Source organism: Fulvia fulva, chromosome 1 (genome assembly GCF_020509005.1).
Source record: "Fulvia fulva chromosome 1, complete sequence".
In the NCBI taxonomy this organism is placed as follows: domain Eukaryota; kingdom Fungi; phylum Ascomycota; class Dothideomycetes; order Mycosphaerellales; family Mycosphaerellaceae; genus Fulvia; species Fulvia fulva.
In genome coordinates this window covers 8,861,503-8,880,772 of record NC_063012.1, presented here as the reverse complement: position 1 = coordinate 8,880,772, position 19,270 = coordinate 8,861,503, and the positions used below count along the sequence as shown (strand labels likewise).

Genomic DNA, 19,270 nt, shown 5'->3' with positions numbered 1-19,270 from the left:
CTGTGCATATATGTCGACTGTGCCCTGACCGACCACAGTCTCTCCCTTGCTCCTTGCTCTTGATATTTCGTGGAAGTCTCGTGTTTACAGTGTCGATGTGGGGAACGTGTCCAAGCTGGTAGCACGTCTCCTCAATGCTGGACAACCTTCGACGATCAGACATCAAGTGACGAATCCTCGCATCATGGCCGATGAAGACAAGGAAAAGGCTGAGAAGCTGGCAGCTGCAAAGAAGCGGGTATGGTCTTCAAGCGCACTTAGCAAGCAGCGTGAGAAGGGTCGGCTGGTAGACTGACATGAACCCTGTATAGTTCGAGCAGCTAAAGAAAGAGCAAGCGAAGAAGGGCAAGAAGGGAAGCAAGAAAAAGGCCGACAAGGCGGACGAGGCCAAAGCTGAAGAAGCTGTCGATGATGCGAACGAAGAGGCAGCCAGCGCCAATGCCAAAGCAGACGAAAATGACAACGATGGCGAGGTAGAGACCGAAGCGGCCCACGATGTATCGGAGCCATCACAGTCGAAACAACGATCCGAGTCCTTCAGACAGGCCACGTCACAGACTGCGCGCGTTGAAGAGCTAGAGAAGGAGAACAAGGCATTGAAAGAGCAGCACGAGCAAGAATCGACTCGACTGACGAAGGCTGAGGACGAGCTGGACAGTTTGCGCGAAGGGAACAGTAAGTTGGCTGAGCTGCGCAGCAAGGCCAAGGAGGCAGACAGCCTGAAGACCGAGCTGGCGGCGGTGCAAAGACAGCTGTCGCAAGCACAGCAAGCTGCCAAGGGACCGGCGAGGCGACAATCAGGAGCCACGCCGGATATCAGCGAACAGCTCGCGAGCAAGACGTCCACGATCGAGTCCCTGGAGCTTGACATGAGCAACCTACGTAATAAGATAACCACCCTGGAAACGACCATCTCTGAGCGAGACGCTTCGATCAAAGACCTTGGAGACCGTGTTGAAGCCTCTGATGCTGCTACTGATTCGGCGAAGAAAGAGCTCGATGCTCTCAAGGTCTCCATTGCCTTCCCGAGTGATGAGACCAAGGCCGCGAACGAGGATCCAGAGGCTCTCACAAAGCGTATTACTGTACTGGAGTCGGATCTCAGATCCGCCAACTCGAACCTTGAAGCTGCAGCTCAGCGAGCCTCAAGTCTCGAGCAGAAGATTGAGGCGCTGACAAAGTTGCACAAAGAGACGACAGCAGCATCGCAGGGTAAAGACAAGGTAAGTCGACATTGTGGCGTCTCATGCTCCACTGTCAGCAAAGGCGGATCGATCTGGACACCATACCATATCTCTATCATACCACAGCCGTGGCTGACAATCATATCAGGAACTAAACGACCTCCGCTCCCAACTCAAACACCGCTCGCGCCCGTCTCACGTCCACGACACTTCCGACTTCGACCTCGCTGAAGAAGAAACCGAGACTGGCGCTCTGGCAGCTCGAGTACGCGCTCTTGAAGCCGAGAATTTCGACCTCCGCCGCGGAGTCTGGCGCGACCAACGCGCCGCCCTCCAACCTGGCATGGAAGATCGGGACCCCGGCAGTGTCAATTACGAAGACGTCGACCTGAATGGTCCCTACAGCCCGGGCGGCGGGCATAGAGGCGGTCTGCCACGCCAGACAAGTACCTTCCAAGACGTGATCACGTCTGGAATTAGTGCTTTTACTGGGCGGGCGAGAGAGACTGTGGCGCCGAGGGACCGGGCGGAGAGTATGGGGCTCATGAGTGACGACGATGGGTTTGATGAGGAGGCTTTTAGACTGGCGCAGGAAGAAGAGGCGAAGAGGAGGATAGAGAGGATTAAGGAGGTGAAGAGGGGCCTGGATCAGTGGAAGGGATGGAGGGTGGACACTGCTGATATGAGGCGGAATGGACTCGGGCCTGGGAGGGACGTCGGACCTGTGTTTGAGGTATAGGTCTAAGGGTCCTGCAGAGGTGCCATCACGGGGAACGTCATGACTTTATATTGTGCCACGGCTACTGTATCTTCTTGCCTTTCAACTCGGGGGGTTGTCCCACAACTACGCCTCTATACAACGCATCCGCCACACCTTTGCGTATGCCTTCATCCAGCTTCACCAGGGGCCGGTACCCGAGACGTCGCTTCGCCTTATCGATGTTGTAGTACCTTGTCATGCACGTGTACCGCACCTGCTGCCTGGTCAAGTTCGGCTTTCCAAGTCTGAACATGAAGAAGATCCACTCCATAAGTGTGGCCAAGAATAGTCCAAAGTCTTTGCTCAGAGTCCAGACCTGAGCGGGTGTGGTTCGGTCCCCTGCTGCTGCCCAGCACATACGTGCGAAATCGAAGAAGTAGACTGGCGCATCGTTGGTGATGAAGAAGGCTTCGCCGTCGACCTTTTCGTGGTCAAGAGGCGCAATCTTTCCGCTGGCGTCGCGGTCGTGGGTGGCCATCAGGGCGGCTAGAGCTAAGTGGTGGGCGTGGGCTACGTTCGTGATCTCGGTGAAGTCGAACAGGTTTTCGTTCTGGCCGATCTGAATCTTCGTCTGGCCTCTGTAGTAGGCGCTCAGCCCTGGGGGGATGAGCTGGACATCGCCAGTGCCGAACATGGCAGATGGTCGAAGCGCAGCGGTCAGGAACTTGGGGTGAGAGGGTGCGCGGTTAGCTGCCAATACGTGCAGTTCCGCCAGTGCTTTCGTTGTGGTGTAGTACTCTGGCTGCTCCTTGCCCATGATCAAAGGGTATGTCTCGTTGGCATTGACCAGGTCGCTCTGGGTGTCGTGGATCACACTAGCCGAGCTGGTGTATACGAATGTCTTGACGCCCGTCTCTTGTGCTGCGCGCACCATCGTCTTCGTTCCCTCGACATTGACTTTGTATGTCAGATCTCTGTTCTTGCTGGCGGTCATGACGGGGCTCGCTGTGTGAATAACGCCGTCGAAGTTGTGCTTGCCGAAGAACTTGAGCATTGAATCGTAGTCGGTGAGATCGCCCTGCTCGTAGTTGACCCCAGGCACTGGGTTCAGCGGGGCCTTCAGATCGAGGACGGTGAGCTTTGCACATGCTTTCCGCGATGCCAACAGAGTGACGATGTGGTTCCCAAGGAAGCCAGAGCCGCCGGTGACCAGAACATTTCCCAGACTTCTTATCTGCTTCTCATCGTACGTGGTGGCCATCTTCGTTGTTGTCGAATGGGCGAGGATCGCGCGTGGTGTTGCTCACGGAGAAGGGGGGGGTTGGCGGGCGTGGTCGAGATTCAGCGCAACGGGTGCTGCATTATCGTAGTGTCGACCACCGAAGCACACTGGCGAGGCAGATGCAACAGTCTTGACCAAGATCGAACGCGAGATATGCGACTCCCTGGAGTGCTTCTTTCCAAATGAAGCTAGCGGATCCCTGCAACTCCACTTCCCGTCCTGCATCGAACCATGTGGCTTTCGCCAAGCTGAACAGAACAAGTCGCGTCCAACCATGGGCAATATCAGCTCCTACAAAACATCCAACGATGACCATACACCTGTATGCGGAACACCTGGTCAACATCCGCACGCTTTCGATACAGGCCTCGCTCTCGACCGTCTCCAACACCGCCACAAGAGCCACTCTATCCGCAGATGGGAGTGCGCTGACCTTGGCTCACGAAGGGGAGGTTGCCACCATAAATTTGCCAGTCGCAGTACCCGGTGGCCACAATGATGCGACTCTCACCATCCCAGCGGCGCCGACTAACGATCTAAGCTTCCGCGTTTCGCTCCAGGACAAGTCCGCAGGCAATGGCCTCCTGGCGCACGCAAATCATGAGAGTGGCATCGTTGTACCATGGTCTGCTCCCTCCATGACAGCAGCCTCTGCGATTGCTTGTCAATCTTGCAACACAGAAATCGTGAGTCAAGGTCAGGTGAAAGTGTGGAAAGATCTGCCATCGGAAAATTGGGCCGAGATGATGGACTTTTGGCATTGTCACAGACCAGATGTTCCACATGATCGCGACCGCAAAACGCCAATCAAGGGGTACAGTGCCGATAGCAAACTCACAATTCAGTCGGGCGTCGGTATGGTCGATCCGACAGACTTCGTGTTCATGCCTGAAGACTGCAGCAACCTGAAGGTAGGTCACGCCAATTGCACTTCCGTAGCTTCCTCTGTTCAGATTCACTATTACCACGGGCAAAAAGAACTGGTCTTCCTGACCGCAAGGTCTAGTATCATGGAAAGCGTCGGGATACAAATGTCCAAGATCAAGTAGGGGACGTTGCAAAGCATGAACCAGCCCAAGTGGTTAGTCGTGCAGAGCACTTCCTCGCCGTCTTGCGTTTCACCGTCGCGTCTTGGAGCTCATGGGCTTGACGGGATTTAAGCTTGATACATACTGCTCAAATAGCTGCGAAAATCATGCTGATCATTTTCCTGCGCAGACCTCGCCTTCTCCTGGCACTCACTCTGCAGACGAGTATCTCACGTGCAGTACTTGTAATACCGCCATCGGCCATGTCCACTCTTCAACAGGCGGCTACAAGTTGAGAAAGGCGTATCTATCGGTATCTACAGCACCGGGAGCACCATTCACATCGTACGACCCCGAAAAGTGGCTTGCCTGTCGTTTGCTTTCTTCCATGGACAGTCAAGGCGTGCGCAAGTTCATCATACAGTCACACCACCACGACGAGCCAGCGCTGAAAGCCTGGATCTTCACGCCTGACATCGATGTCTCCTCATCAGCAGCTCAGAGCCCACGGCCTCTCCGTGCACTCAAGGTATTGTGGATGAAATGCACAGCATCTAGCGCCCCGACTAGTGCCCTCAACAGGCAGACACTTTCAGAAGGAGAGCTAGAGCTTCATGAGACGGAGATGAATCTGCTATGGAAAGTACTCGTCAAGAGCTCTATGCTGTTCCCTGAAGGTGGCCGCAAATTTCAGGACTGGAACGTGGCGCTCCTGCACCGATTCACCAGTGCTGACGTGGGACTCGAAGAGACAGGAGCTGGCGCGCCGGCGACGTTGCCTCAAGTCCCGGACTTGCAAAACAAGAAAGCATTGTCTGCGCTCACTACATGAATGTGTGGGCTTGCTGCATAGACGTTCCAATAACACCGGCGAGCTGCGCCATCTCGCTTCCGACGCTTGGCTTGCTCTGCTTCCCTTCGCCAGTCTGTGGTCTCCTTCGATATCGGGCCGGATACTTCTTCTGAGGGCAACAGTTACTGCAGAAAGCGCGCTCTGAGTCTATATGTTGCTCTTGCGACTGGAATGCATGTGCAGACGCTTCGGCCAAGCCGGTACGTTTGGCTGCAACAACACGAAGATAGTCATCTCGTGCCGTCATCTCAGCGTCCGGCGAATCTTGGCGATCGTCGTCAAACATCCTATCGATCTTGTCCTCGTTGAAGCGACCCTCTTCATAAGCTTGATGGACCCGCTCAACAGACCTCCGAGCGTTCTCATTCAGACCGGGAGGTGCCAGACTGGAGGAGTCGATATGTGGAGGCGTGATTGCCTTGTGCGCCAGGACCAGGTTCGAGGAGGCTCGCTGCAGCTCTGGCCATTGAGAGACTTTCCGGTGTCGCTCCAGATGCGGAAGGCACTCCATCAGTTCTTGGGTGTCCTCCCGCTGGGCGAATGCCTCCGACTTCTGTTGAAGCAAATTCGTCTGCGAGTGAGCAGCGGAGTGGGATGGTGTCCAATGAGCGCTGACAATCTCGGCCTCTTGCGAAGGTCGCCAGTTCTCATACTGATCGATCTGGCTCGGATATGGGTGACACTTGACCCTCGGGCCCGCAGCAGTGTTCTGAGGCACGATAGGGTTAAGTTCCGCGTCCTTACCATCATTGTCAACCATCGCAGGCCACGCCGAATCTTTCCTCGCCGGCAACTTTCCCTTCCACGATGTGAGCGAGCTCAAACGCCTCCTCCAACCGCTCTTCTCGCCTCCGCCAGCAGCATCACCAAACACCACTTCACTCAACTTCCTCGAAGCCTTCCTCTTCTTGACCTCCTCCTTCTCCATCATTCCATCGTCATCCATCGAACCCTTCTTTCCTCCCAGACCAAACAGCTCAGAGAACTTCCTCATCGGAGAACTGGAATTGCCGTTGCCATCCTCGACCACCTCCACACTATCGATCAGCCTGACCATTGAGTCCGATCTGACAGTCTCCCGATGACTAGCTCTCCAATACTGAGACCCGTCCGATCTCGAGACTCGTCCGAACACAAGCTCATCAGCACCCATGCGAGGTCTGCCCATAGGCGTCGGCTGCGATCCTGAGATTGAAGACGGGAGGCGATGCCGACGACAGTGACGGTAGTTGGCGTCGTCCTGTGATGGAGATACAGAGTCCCACATGATGCTCCTGCTCGTCGAATGGTGACAAGCGGTCACGAGGAAGGAGCGACACGGCCGAAGGACAGGAGTAGCATAGTAGAGTGAACAGTTGGCACTGATATTCCGCGGGGTGCAGAGAGGAAGCTGGCTGCAACGCTTGATCATTGCGTCAAAGGCGACCCGAGTCCATGGACAAGTCCTTACTATCATATAGTAGGTGATAGGCTGGTACAGTGGGGAAAGCAGTGACCAGGTAACATGAGAACATTAAAGATCAAAAGTTGATGCATCCCATTTCTTTGGGTTCATTCATCAGAGGCACTTTCCGTGCCATCATAAAGCTAGTCTATTTTACATCTCAACTCTCAATCTCGTGTGAAGGAGTCGTGTCATGCGCATCATGTCCAACGACGTCACCTGTAGCACCCATCGCCAATATCATGAAGGCAGGTCAAGCAGGAGTAAAGCATTCTTGGACGTATACCGGGGATCTCGATCAATGAATCGCATCTCATCCGTTCTGTTGTAGTTCTTGAAATGGTGCAGCAGCTTGTCGAAAATGACAAAGCCGGTGGAAATGGTGGAGTTTGGTAGGCCAGCTGTCATTGGTGCTTGGCGTCATAGCAGCTTTGCTTCAAGGTGCTTTCTTCAGCTCTGGGAAAAGCTCCTCGAGTGTGCTATCGCCATTCGTCAGCGCTGGAGCACCGTTGACATCGAAATGGGAACCGAAGTTGTTGCCCATGGCCTCGATATTGATGTTACCCCAGCTAGACTCTGTAGGTAGTGACGGGAACATGTCGCCACTGGTGGCTGCTGGGGCGGTAGGACCGAATAGCGTGAAGTCGCTAGATGGTCCGCTGACAGCACCGCCGTAACCGTAGTCCTCGTCAAGGTTCACGGCGTCGTTGGTGAACGTCTGGTCCATATGTGCTCCCGGCGAGACTTGAGGCATAGCAGCGCCAGTGCTTACGCCGCCTGCGTTCGTATTCGGTGTAAATGATGGCGGGAAGGTGAAGTTGCTGAAATCGTAGTTCTCCATCGCGTACTCGAACGGCGACGCGTCATCGAACGAACTGCCATCGAACATGGCAGAATGTGATGACAGTGAGCCAGAAGCACGGCGCTCCTCACTCATGGCTGGCGTGATCGGGAATGCCGACGTTGGGAAGTTCTGCATGTCGTTAAAGTCGAAGTTCATGTTCATGTTGAAGTGTCCAGCAAAGTCCGGTGAAGGCTGACTTAAGGCTGGAGTACCGTAAGCCGGCGTGCCATAATTGCTTGGTCCAGCGATCGGGGGAGGCGCCATCGAGCCCTGACGCGATGATTCTGACCATGTCTGGTTTAATGGAGAGGGTGCGATGGGAGTCAAAGGTGTAAGCATCGTCGATGACGGTGAAGGAGGCATCGAGCCTTGATGGAGGCGCATAACATTTGATGCCCGGCCTTTACCGTTGCTCTTCGATCGGACGTAGTTCCAACCATGTGCCTTCTCCATGTGCTGCTTGCAATTGCTCTCACGCTTGCTGGTGTATGGGCATGGTGTGAATAGGCAGTGGTACAACGATGGCGTAGAGGAGTGCTTGTCGTTGACGTGACGGTCGCGCTCCTTCTCGGTGGGCCAGCCGTACTCATGGTACTTGCAGTCAGGTTCCGAGCACTTCCATGGTCGCTCATGGGTCTTGATGTGCTTTGTAAGGTCACAAGGACGCTTGAACTCCTTGGTGCAGATCTCGCAAGTATGGATCTCTGGCTTTGCGTTCTTCTTACGGCGTGCCATCGACCGCAGAACCTCTTCATCGTCGACATCGGTGGCAGGACGCTTGCCATTCATGCCAGCAGATGCAAGCTCCTCCTCTGAGATGGGTTGGCCCGTGGCCACTGATATAACCTTTCCGTCCGGCAGATGACGAACAAGCTCAGCTGGCTTTCCGTTGTGAGTCACGCCCCCATGGAGTGAGACACGCTCGTCCCTGAAATTGTTAGCACGTGAAATCTCGTCATATCGCAAGTTGTACCGCATGTCTCTGTTATGCGAGGTGGCTGTTGGCATGTTGGCTGCTGTTGCTTTGCTCGATGTGAATGCTTATAACATCGAGTGGAGTAAGCAACCAGCGAAGGTTGAGTTGCCAGGTGAGACATGCACAACGCTCAACAATAGCAGAAGCGCTATTGTCAAATGATGTGGCAATGCACTGCCAATGAGTCGTCCCACAATACCAGAGGATGCAAGTACAGCCACAATAAGACTTGGCAAGGGAACAATACACTTACTTTGTGACATCCATAGCGTCGGAACTTTCGCCCTTGGCTTGCTTCTCCCTGGTAGCAGCCAGGATCATGGCGTATCGGCGAATCTGTATAGCAATGTTAATCACCACTGCGGCGCTCTCAGGCGACAGTAACCCAAGACGAACCTGCTCAACCAAATCCAAAAAGTAGCCTTGCGTATACGGTCGATCTGTCGGCGCTCGCTGGTCGGACTCGTGAAGTGTCGTAACCGTGGTATGGAGGACGCGTATCGTTCGTTCGCAGAAATTAAGGTATTTTCGAGGAGAACGCGAATAGTCCTGGACGCCAGAACACCCATGAGTAAATGCGCAATCCGAATGAGTACGGATGCGAGGACTTACCGGTGCAAGGAAGATTAGTGTCTTTTCGAGGTCACGAAGATTCTTGATCTCCTTATCGCCAATGCGAGACGGGACACTCTTGATGAGGTCGTGGAACTCCCGGAGAGAGTCTTCATGCAGGATAGGCTTGATTATGTGCTTGTGGATCTGGTCGGCGGCGTACTTGCTCAGTCCACGTTCCTCTTCTACAGCATCAGAGATGCCGGAGAATGACTGATGATTGACTGCAGAGGGCGCAGAGCAGACTAATGCAGTGAGTGTTAGTACACCCTCAAGAGGGCGCAGGGATGTGCTCACCGGTGCGGACAGAACCCTTGGCCGTTGAGTCGGACGCTGATTCGGTGGAATCGGCGACAGACGTCCCAATGCCACTGTCAGAGGAATGGCTGTGATGACGGGTGCGAGTCCTCTGGGACTGACCACGCACAGTTGCGCGATCGACCATGAAGGTAGGCACTGGCAGGACTTCGGGCTCGCTCAGCACGTTTCCCAATGCGACGGTAGACTTGGTGGCGATGGCCTTGTCCACCTTGTTGAGCAACTGGGCCACACGACGCTCCCCCGCACCAATCAGTAGATCCTCCAACGACTGGGGAGAGGTGGTGGAGCGCGCGGGCATAGATGGTGACTTGGACGTTGACTCAAGCGGGTCCCAGAAGCTGCTCTTGTTGGTGTTCGAATTGGGGTGAAAGGTGTCACCTTTGCGGATGGACATGTTCTGGAAGGAATCGATGAGCGAGGGAGTCATGTCAGGTTTGTTGGACCTGGCCGGACGGCGGCGCGGGTTGGAGGCGGCCGAGGACATATTGGCGGAGAGGGATCGAGACGATGTACCGATTGATGGAGGATCGGAGAGGGCGGTACCTGGACAGAGTTAGCAGCTGTGCAAGCATGCAGGTAGTATTGGAGGTGACTCACGATCCAGCCCAATAGCAGTGGCCGTCCCAGAGGTGGTGGCCCGCGGTCAACTGCTCATGTACTGCGGTGCGTGTGTATGTGTGCCCGTGTCCTGTATTGCGGAGTGTTTCTTGCGGAGACGTGGCTTTGGCAGCGGTTGTAGGAGGTATTGGCGACCTTCTGGTCACGTCGCAGTGTGCAGGCGTGCAGATGATGTGCGCTGACTTGGTCGGCGTTTGCGATCACGAGGTGCCGGAGAAGTCGGAGGTGAGAGGTGAGGTCGAGGAGAGAAGGAGACGACGTGTTCTGACAGCGCTGATGATGATGAGTGTGGTGTATGGCGAGGATTGGCGATTGCGACGGACGATTGGGAACCTGAGGACGCTGTCGGGGTGGAAATGGGTTCCAGGTTGGTGCGCACCGAAGCACGACTGTCCGCTGACTTACGCGCGAGGTCGCGCACTCGCTGCTGCCTGCTCGGTGCCTGGTGCTAGGGTGTAGAACTAGAACATGCCTAGGAGCTGCGCCACATCCGCCAAACGCTTTTGTTTCTCTACATAATAACAACAACACCGACCACGATTTACCCTTTCACATCGACCTCTGCTGATATCCTCGCCACTCTCTCCGTACCATCTCTGCACGCTATTCCTCGTCCACGACTTGCCTCCTGCTGCTAGGCAACAACGAAAGCTGCAAAGGACGATGACTCCGCCACACCGGAATAGTGGGTCATGCCGCTAGCACACGAGAAGGAGCGCTGCCGGGGTGTTTGATAGGCTGAGCAGATGTCCGGTCAAGAGGTGAATCCTTTAAACACAGCAGACGTGGCAGGATGACACAACAGGAAGTGCTTGCGGCACCCTCTTCGTGGTAGTCGAGAGAGGCCAGCTCGCCATTTGAAGCTGACTGATCATACCATATCGCCACACCGGCTTGCATTTTCCTCCGTGGCCTCTGGCGCCTTGCATGCCGTGAGCACTGCGGACGACACGTACACTCTTCAGCATCACTTACCACCACTGATCGGGGTAACAATGTGGCCGCCTGGCCAATCGAGTGGGACGGGAAGCAAAATCACGCCATCATTGCCGAGCCAGGCAATCAGCGACGCAATGCAACTTGCAGCTGAAAGAGGCACAGCATCCAGACTGTCTGATGCTACGTCGTACGATCCGGATCCGTCACGAACCTCCCTCTATACGCCTTCATACCATCCGTTACTCCTTTGACTCATGGCCGAGAGTTTGTGGCACATGGCCCAGAACTCCTCCGACCAGATGGTGGTGACTTCGTGGACCTTTTCCATCACGCAGATCCACGTGGGTAAACCTGATGAACAGCCTTGCCAGCAGATTTTCAGATTCTCAACTATGCCAGCGATCTTACAGGGAGCAGCCCTGAGGCTACCTGTCGGCTCTGGGCGATACTGAAGGGTAATTAAACCATCAACTACGATATTGTTCGATCCAGATAACGTGTTGACCTCTGGCATGTACGCATTCCACTTGCTACATGAGCGGAAGTCTCGAAGGGCCGCGTAGATTTTCTGTGCAGGGGCCTTGATTGTTGCCTCGCCATGGAACGTGAAGACTGCTTGCTCCTTACTGTTCAATGGTGTGGCAAGTCTGCAGCGATGTCAGTATTGCCGGGATGGAACTGAGCAGACAGACACCTCTGTGTAAGCCATTGTATCTCGAAGGCTTGACAGGATGACCTTTGGATTTGGTGCGGGCGATGACTGTTGAGCACACAGTTGCTGCGGTTCTTGCGGTAGATACAGCAATAACGGGCTCAAGGGTTCAAGATATATATTCGCGCCGTCGGAGACAATAGCATGAGCAGGATGATCCTGAGGAAGCCAAGTCTTTGGGTACTTGACCAGCTATGCCTGCGATGAAGGTTATCGATGCACTGCTGTCAGGGTACGCTTCCTATCGTGTCTCGTTGCTTATACCCGCAGACAGAAACAGCCAACCAAATCGAAGCCCGAGAAGCGAGGTCAAGCTTGGGCTAACGTCTTAATCAGCACTTTATCGTCAGGACAACATCTGTCAGAGAGTCTCTGCACGACGACATCAAAGTCATCAGGCTTCAGAGCAGATACCTGCTGGTTTGAGGGTCCGCAGATCCCGGGAACGATGCAGATCCGGTCTGCGGCTATCGCACGTGGTTTGCATCATGACATGGCTTGCAGATCTTAAAACTTGGTAGCCGGATGGGCTGGCAATACAGCGCCATGTTTCGAGCTGGATCTCAATGATCACGCTCGTCGTGAGCTTGTGGCAATGATTTCCACAGCAGATACCGATCCAGCTGCGACAGACCCTTTGGAGCAACGCACTCCTTCGCTGCGTCGCAAGACAGCTTCGGTAAATATGTCAAGTTTGCGAGTGGTGAATGCAACACCCCACGATGAACCAGCGCCACAAAACCCGCGCGACGAACTGGGCGGTTCTCTACTTCCAGGACAGCCTGCCAACGGAGCTGCTACTGGATCCTCACTCGGGCGGCCTCTGTCTCCCGTCGCATCACCGGCTCCGCACAGCGTCTTCGAAGTTGCAGAGCAGGATGAAGATGTCACGGAGCCCACGACTGAGCTAGGCTCAAATCCAGAGACAGATCTCGCAACGGGCCTCAAGACTTCTGAGGACGAGACCGACTCGTACAATCTAAAGCCTCCTCCTTCAACCACCACTCACGACAATATCGAAGCACTGACCCTGCGCTTCTTTTCCGTAGACCATCTGGACTCAATATTGCGAGACTACTCGCTTGCCTCTCGTTTCGCACGATTTCTGGAGCAATATCGGCCTCAACACGCCGAGACTCTCCAACAGTATGCAGAGCTCAAGAAGGCAATTGCAGCTGTCGAGTACGCGAATGCGATTGCGCGACAGGTGAAGTCGCGCGGAGCCAGTCCGCAACTACGTGCTGCAAAGCTGGATGAGCATTTTGAATCGATGTCAAAGAAGATAGTGGAGGACCTGGTTGAAGAGGCACTACCAGCATACTTGACGTATCGTTTAGTGTCTCTCGTCACCGATACTCTTGTCAAGGAGATCACAGGAAACAGTGCACCTCTTCTGACCGAGCTGATTCCGAGTTTGGCAGAAGTGTATTGCATCACAGATCCTTCCTTGCCGGATAACCCCATTGTCTACGCCTCGGAGGAGTTCTACAACACCACCCAATACGGTATGGAGTATGTTATAGGGCGGAATTGCCGGTTTTTGCAGGGACCTCAAACATCGATCGCAGCGGTCCGTCGGCTGATCGCATGTTTGTCAAAAGGTGAAGAGTCCTGTGAAACAATTCTAAACTATCGGAGAGACGGCTCGCCTTTCTTGAATTTACTCCTGCTAGCACCCATGTACGATAACAAAGGGAAGGTTAGGTACTTCCTCGGATGTCAGATCGATGTATCACAACTGCTCCACGGAGGACGAGGTCTGGAATCGTTTGCTCAGCTGTTTGCTCAAGACCGCACTCGAATTAGATTCGGTGACAACACGAACCGGAGCCCAAAGCAGGTTCTCAGCGACCTTGGACAACTGCTCACAGAGGAAGAAGCAGACATCGTCAAGAATCGTGTTGCGCCACCAGGAAGTATGGTTTCTCAGAATCCCGGCTCAGTGAGCTCTTCAATCGGCTCAAAGCGTGGTGGTGCCAAACCAAAGCGCGTCGTGCTCGACATGGATGAGCCAGCGAAGGATGCACAGCTATGGCCAAGTGCTAGTCTGGGGCATTCGGGGCGTCTGCCAGGAGTATATCAGAGCTATCTCCTCGTGCGACCTTATCCCTCGCTGCGTATCACGTTCACATCGCCAGCACTGCGGATACCAGGACTTCTTCAGACGAAACTTCTCGATAGGATAGGAGGACCGTCGACTGTGCGAGAGGGGTTGATGGATGCCCTCTCCAAGGGCACGGGTGTCACTGCAAAGGTGACTTGGCTTTCGAAGGACTCGGATACTGGACGACTACGCTGGATCCATTGCACTCCACTGTTGGGCAGTGATGAGAGAGTCGGTGTCTGGATGGTCGTTATGGTTGAAAACGAAGCGGTGACTGGATCCCTCAATCGGCAGAGCACAACCAGCAGTATCGGACCCGGATCACGAGCAGGTGCCCAAGAGTATACATCCAGCAAGCTGTACGCGGACTATCTCAAGCACGAGTCTAGGCCAGCTACGCAAGAGTCGCATCGGACAACGACTTCGAACGAGCTTGACGATCAATTCCAAGATTTCTAAGATACCAGGCGATCACGACGAAACGAAGATGGAGAACCTATCGAGAAATAGCTAATGTATGTTCCCAAGGCAATGGCACGCATATAGGTCTGCATGCCCGACCATTGCAACCTTAATCGATTTAAGCAGCTGAAGGAAGTGAACGAAATGTCGCATGACTCGGATTCTTCAGCGACGCCGCGATCAAATCGATACCATTGTTGGGTCAGGCTGCATGACGGATTTAACGAACTCACAAAAGGAGCTTTCATGCCGAGCAAAAATCCGTCTCTCAGCAACGTGTATAAAGTGCTACGGTCCAGCAAGATGAGTGAAGTTCGGAGGAAAGGTGAGGAAGGCGTTCTATGCGGCCATGACTCTGCTATTGCAGGACGTCCATATGCCGAATGCAGACATCATCATACCAACAAAGTCAACGCTGGCGCGATATGCTGTAATATCACCAATACTGGCACAAACAAAGCTCGATACACACACTATGGCGCTCCAGTACGGTCGAGAGCAATGAGGAGAGTTCATCGATGCATATAATGTCGCCGATCGATTATTATATGCTATGGACACTACGCGCACTTAGGCTTCACTCGGACCGCATGTGCACTGCATGATCCCAGCACTGTCATGAGTGAACCGTTCGACCCGATATCTAGCAGTTCGGATGCTTTGTTTCGCAATCCTTCTTTGTCGTGTTCTTTGACCTCACAGACACAATAGCATTATATTATCTGAGCGCTGTGTTCTCAAGCCGTGTGGGCGCCTACATAAGTATCAGATCTGTTTGCTTCCCTTTTGCAGCTACCGTTGCTTTCTTTCACAGCTCATCGAATACACAACGGTCTTTACTGAAACGCTACGATCATTCGCGACTGATCGTCAGGGAGCCCTAGCCGCCGCAAGGCGTCTCAACTCACAGCTTAGGGCGAGGAAGACACACTCACCGAGCCCTGCGGAGCCCAGTTCGCCGGTGGAGTCTGCGGGGACGGAGGCTGAGAGGATGTTCAATGGAGAGAGGGAGAAGCCGAAGCAGGTCGCCGTGCTAAGATTTGTGAAGATTCCGAGCAGGAACTCGGTCTAGGAAATGGCGTGTTGGCCGTACGGATTGAAAGGGTTGCACCGGATGTAAGTGATTTTGACGTCACTCGAGCGTTAGCATGGGATTAGCATGGTGCTGTGGGGTTGATTCGATTTCAACACCGTAATGATGGTGATACAATGTGTAGATCACACACCTCTTTGTGTCTGTCTGTTCTGTTCTGTTCTCAAGCAGTTTCCTCTCCTGTCACTTGATACCTTTCAAACACTCCTTTTAGCTCTTCAAGCTCCTTCTGAATCGTTTTCTGCTCTCCCTCCGCGGATATCGAAGCTGACGTCGAAGTCATTTGCACATACCAGGAAGCCCTCGCAGTAGCCGGTGACGGGAGATGTGTCGGGCACGCCATTTTTGCCAGGACCTATGTTAAATGCCCACAAAAGCTTGCTCATCGCGAGGAATAGGTTACGTTCTGGGAGGCCGATGTCAGCGTAATGTCACCACCTACTTTTGATGTGAAACTGTACCTGCGAGATGGGCGCCAGGGCAGAAGCGACGGCCCGTACCATAGCCATAATGGTCTCGACTTTCGTAGCGGCCATTTGCGAGCTCGGGGGCTGGCGTCGTCATGTCTTTGAAATGGTCTGGGTCGAAATGCTCGGGACTTGGGAATCTACGTGATTATCATGTCAGCGAAGTATGGTGACTGGAGCAAGTCACGATGTGTGACGAGTGCAGCTTACCTCTTGGGATCGTTATGCAGACCCCAAGCGTTGACGATGATGACCGTGCCCTGTATCATGATACCATGTAAGCATCTGCAGTCGTTTCGTTGGGACCTGGGGCACGCGATGCACATGCGTACCTTTGGCAAGAACATGCCATCGACCCAGTCGTCCTCAGCGAGGGCATGAGGAAATGCCAACGGAGTGACTGGACGCGAGCGCATCGTCTCCTTGACGCACTGAGCTACGTATGGCAGTCTCTTGTAGTCCTGCCAGGTTGGACTGCGATCCGGACCAATCACAGCATCAATCTCTGCCTGCGCTTTCCGTTGTACATCAGGATATGCAACCATAGCCTGCATGAATGCAGTGACGATACTCGCCGTAGTGTCACTACCACCTTCAGTTAAGGTGCCACCCATGAACCAGAGCTCGTGGTCAGAGTACGTCAATCCGTCCATACGCTTCTCGCTGTCGGCCGATTCGAGGACTTTGTCCATGAAGGCTCCTCGACTACCAACTGTGCTACGTCGATGACGGATGTCGCGAAGGAAGTCGGAGTAGAGGTGGTTCATTTCCTTCTGTACGTGGGTGGCACGATCGACCCAGTTGAGGAAAATAGACTGAGGCAGATAGTGGAGTAACGGGTAAATATCCACCGGAGGAGTCGCGCCTGTCTCCATAACCTTCGACCAGATCTCCATAAGTGCGTACAGCCTGATGACGAGTGTCAGCATGGTGACAATAACAAGCATTGAAGCTTACCGTTCCATGTGCCGCGTCTGCGGCGTCGGCGTACGTACGCCCCATACGATGCTCATTATGGTGCTATTTGAGAAGCGTTTAGGATGCAGCATATGGTCATCAGGTCTGACCAAGTAATCATATAACATTTAGCGTGCTTCAGCTTCCTGCAGTGGCATGTGGTTCTCGTCTACCATCCTTTCCATGAACGACCCATGAAGCAGCTTCCTGGTATCTCGCCATTGCGCTCCATAGTCCATGAGAAGGATGTGGTCGCCGCCACTGATGAGATTGGCGACATAAGACTTTGGCCGTTCCGAGTACTTTGCGCTCTTCTTATCGACCAGCTCCTTAACGAGACGACGGTCAGTGATGACTGCTGCTGTGCCAGTGCCTAGCTTGAGGGTGTAAATGCCACCATATCTGGAGCCCGACGATCAGCACAGACAAGATCGACAGCCCATTCCTTGATTGTGCTCTCATGTGTTTGCCAAAGGAGGGAGACGACAAGTGGAGCGAGGTTAGCTTACTGCTCTGCCCATTTGGTGAACTGAAAGTGCGCTCCTTTAAGTGGTATTTGTAGAAGATTGCCTAGGATAGGGAAGGTAGGAGGACCCGGTGGTAAGTTCTTCTCACGACGTCCTACAAGCAATATGGTGTAGACGATGCCTGCTACGATGGGACCGAGTACGGTCAGCAAAAGAGAGTACATGACGCCTTTGGTCATCAAGTGCCTTTTGCTGAACTCGTCAGTGATAGACTGCAGCCAGCCTGTGTGCCGCTGAGAGAGCATGGGGAGCTATGGCGTTTGTGTGATGATGAGGGACACAGTCCCATCTGGCGCACAGCCGAACCAAAGCCAACTGTTGTCCAGGTAACGCCAGTCAAGTTTTGACGCGGATTATCTAACCTTAGTGGGATCGTGCAGCACATGGGGAAGACTTCTAGCTGTTGACTGCAGCCACACAATGTCCCTGCATGCTGTGTAGAGTGAGTGAGTGCTACCTTACATGTACACAGTACAGTAGCATTGCGATGGCGGCCCGATGATCAGTGCTGGGACTCAATATTGCTACATATGCATCCATCGTGCAGTCGTTGTTTGGCCCAACAGAGGTCTGTAATTACCAAGAATGAGTGTGTCATCAGTCAGACGGTGAGGCATAGATTAGCCGTGTCGGTCCCCATGCACCCGCTTCGCGGGTGTTGGACAACCCAGTGATATTGGACACCTCAATAAAACCACGCTTTCCAACACGCGTATCTTCCATTCAACACGCGTTATCTCATCAATATGGTTGCTTCCATCTATCGTGAAGAAGAGGAGCTCATCAGTGAGGCCGTGCAGTGGTACTGCGACGCGTCAAATCCAGGTCCTGTCAAGCAGGTAGCCGCCAACTGGGGTGTCGATTACCAACGCTTCAGAAGACGACTTCTCGGTCACAACTCACGCAGCGCACGGCCGCGTACGCACACGGTGTTGACAGACGATCAAGAAGCTGTTCTTACAACCTACTGGAGGAGGTGTGACAAGATAGGCGTATCCGCGCGACTCCGGATGGTCCAGATCAGCGCAAATTCGATCCTCAAGCGATACCATACTGGACCTAGTTCTTGCATGACTTCGAGGCCTTCAGAAGGCAAGCAATGAAGCCAACAACCATCATAAGCGGCTTCGAGAAGTGTGGTATCTACCCCTTCAATCCGGAGCCAATATTGGCTCGTGCAAGGCAAGACCTAGCTGCTCTTCGATCGAATAAACGAGTCTCAACACCGGAGCCGATTGTCAACGATAAGCAGCTTCCAACAACAGTGAGGACCTTCGGTCGATACACTGCTGCGCTTATAGCTGATCCATTGATAGATGAGTCTATTAAGCAGCGACTGGAGCCACTCTTCCGTGGAGCCCAGATTGCTATCGTTGAGGGCGCCGAAGCAGTAGCTGAATTGAACAACACCACGGTCCGCCAGAACGCTCGCAATGCTCGCAACACTCAGAAGAGACAACACCTTCAGCGTGGAGGTGTCATGAAGGCTATCAACGCAAGAGCTGCTGTACAAGAACGTGAAGAGAACACAGTAAAGCAGCTTGAAGCCCAGCTAGCACGTGCAAGAACAGGTGAATTGAGACACCGGATAAGCAAGATTATGAGCTATATCAAGGGGACATACAACAGACCTGCTTATCCAGTGGAGAGACGGAAGATTATGCCAATATGGCTTGCCTGTATGGACGATATAGCCAATAGATAGTTGAATACACTTCATTGATATCGTTGAGGTGTCCAATATCACTGGGTTGTCCAACACCCGCTTCGCGGGTGCATGGGGACCGACACGGCTACCGCATGGGTTGGTGAGGCTCGAATGAACTGAATGAAATGAACGTCATCTAGCGCATCCTAGAGTTTCGCTGGTCCTGGTGAGCTGGTGCTGGAAAGGGGCAGTCCAGTTATTACTAGTTCGTTCTCACGGCTGCCAGCCTGCCTCTGCTGGTTTCCCTCGGCCTCACCAACAACCCTGCATTACTCGTGACGCAGTCTTGTCACGTCTGTTGTGCTTTGGCGGAACGATGAGTGCCATGTGAAGAGGCGTGTGGTTGTTGTGAGTACACATGCATCTCATATCATTCAGGCTACTCTACGGATGCCGTTGCTGCCCGGATCCGCTTCACCACGCTCTGGCTCCACGTCGA

At 53.7% G+C, this 19,270-nt stretch overlaps 9 protein-coding genes across 9 annotated transcripts; 3 read left to right on the top strand and 6 right to left on the bottom strand.

Annotated features, from left to right (window-relative positions):
- Positions 1-184: 184 nt before the first annotated feature.
- CLAFUR5_01748 (uncharacterized protein) lies at positions 185-1,923 on the top strand (the record flags this gene model as incomplete). The annotated part of the gene is made up of 3 exons (XM_047900896.1): positions 185-238; positions 312-1,223; positions 1,333-1,923. The coding sequence occupies 3 exons, from the start codon at positions 185-187 to the stop codon at positions 1,921-1,923; spliced, it is 1,557 nt and encodes a 518-aa protein (XP_047755432.1).
- A 61-nt stretch (positions 1,924-1,984) lies between these two features.
- Positions 1,985-3,145, bottom strand: CLAFUR5_01747 (Sterol-4-alpha-carboxylate 3-dehydrogenase, decarboxylating; the record flags this gene model as incomplete). Its single annotated transcript, XM_047900895.1, has 1 exon — positions 1,985-3,145. One exon carries the CDS (start codon positions 3,143-3,145, stop codon positions 1,985-1,987), a length of 1,161 nt encoding a protein of 386 aa, XP_047755429.1.
- Positions 3,146-3,474: 329 nt separating this feature from the next.
- On the top strand, positions 3,475-5,026 carry CLAFUR5_01746 (uncharacterized protein; the record flags this gene model as incomplete). Its single annotated transcript, XM_047900894.1, has 2 exons — positions 3,475-4,077; positions 4,385-5,026. 2 exons carry the CDS (start codon positions 3,475-3,477, stop codon positions 5,024-5,026), a joined length of 1,245 nt encoding a protein of 414 aa, XP_047755428.1.
- On the bottom strand, positions 5,019-6,314 carry CLAFUR5_01745 (uncharacterized protein; the record flags this gene model as incomplete). Its single annotated transcript, XM_047900893.1, has 1 exon — positions 5,019-6,314. One exon carries the CDS (start codon positions 6,312-6,314, stop codon positions 5,019-5,021), a length of 1,296 nt encoding a protein of 431 aa, XP_047755431.1.
- Positions 6,315-6,927: 613 nt separating this feature from the next.
- Positions 6,928-9,728, bottom strand: CLAFUR5_01744 (Zinc finger transcription factor ace1; the record flags this gene model as incomplete). The annotated part of the gene is made up of 4 exons (XM_047900892.1): positions 6,928-8,263; positions 8,565-8,860; positions 8,924-9,168; positions 9,221-9,728. 4 exons carry the CDS (start codon positions 9,726-9,728, stop codon positions 6,928-6,930), a joined length of 2,385 nt encoding a protein of 794 aa, XP_047755430.1.
- Positions 9,729-11,018: 1,290 nt separating this feature from the next.
- CLAFUR5_01743 (uncharacterized protein) lies at positions 11,019-11,510 on the bottom strand (the record flags this gene model as incomplete). The annotated part of the gene is made up of 2 exons (XM_047900891.1): positions 11,019-11,448; positions 11,494-11,510. The coding sequence occupies 2 exons, from the start codon at positions 11,508-11,510 to the stop codon at positions 11,019-11,021; spliced, it is 447 nt and encodes a 148-aa protein (XP_047755425.1).
- A 688-nt stretch (positions 11,511-12,198) lies between these two features.
- CLAFUR5_01742 (Phototropin-2) lies at positions 12,199-14,076 on the top strand (the record flags this gene model as incomplete). Its single annotated transcript, XM_047900890.1, has 1 exon — positions 12,199-14,076. The coding sequence occupies one exon, from the start codon at positions 12,199-12,201 to the stop codon at positions 14,074-14,076; it is 1,878 nt and encodes a 625-aa protein (XP_047755424.1).
- A 1,314-nt stretch (positions 14,077-15,390) lies between these two features.
- On the bottom strand, positions 15,391-16,724 carry CLAFUR5_01741 (Cytochrome P450 monooxygenase patH; the record flags this gene model as incomplete). Its single annotated transcript, XM_047900889.1, has 4 exons — positions 15,391-15,578; positions 15,634-15,779; positions 15,850-16,548; positions 16,597-16,724. The coding sequence occupies 4 exons, from the start codon at positions 16,722-16,724 to the stop codon at positions 15,391-15,393; spliced, it is 1,161 nt and encodes a 386-aa protein (XP_047755427.1).
- CLAFUR5_01740 (Cytochrome P450 monooxygenase) lies at positions 16,725-17,302 on the bottom strand (the record flags this gene model as incomplete). The annotated part of the gene is made up of 2 exons (XM_047900888.1): positions 16,725-16,998; positions 17,106-17,302. 2 exons carry the CDS (start codon positions 17,300-17,302, stop codon positions 16,725-16,727), a joined length of 471 nt encoding a protein of 156 aa, XP_047755426.1.
- Between the last annotated feature and the right edge of the window lie 1,968 nt (positions 17,303-19,270).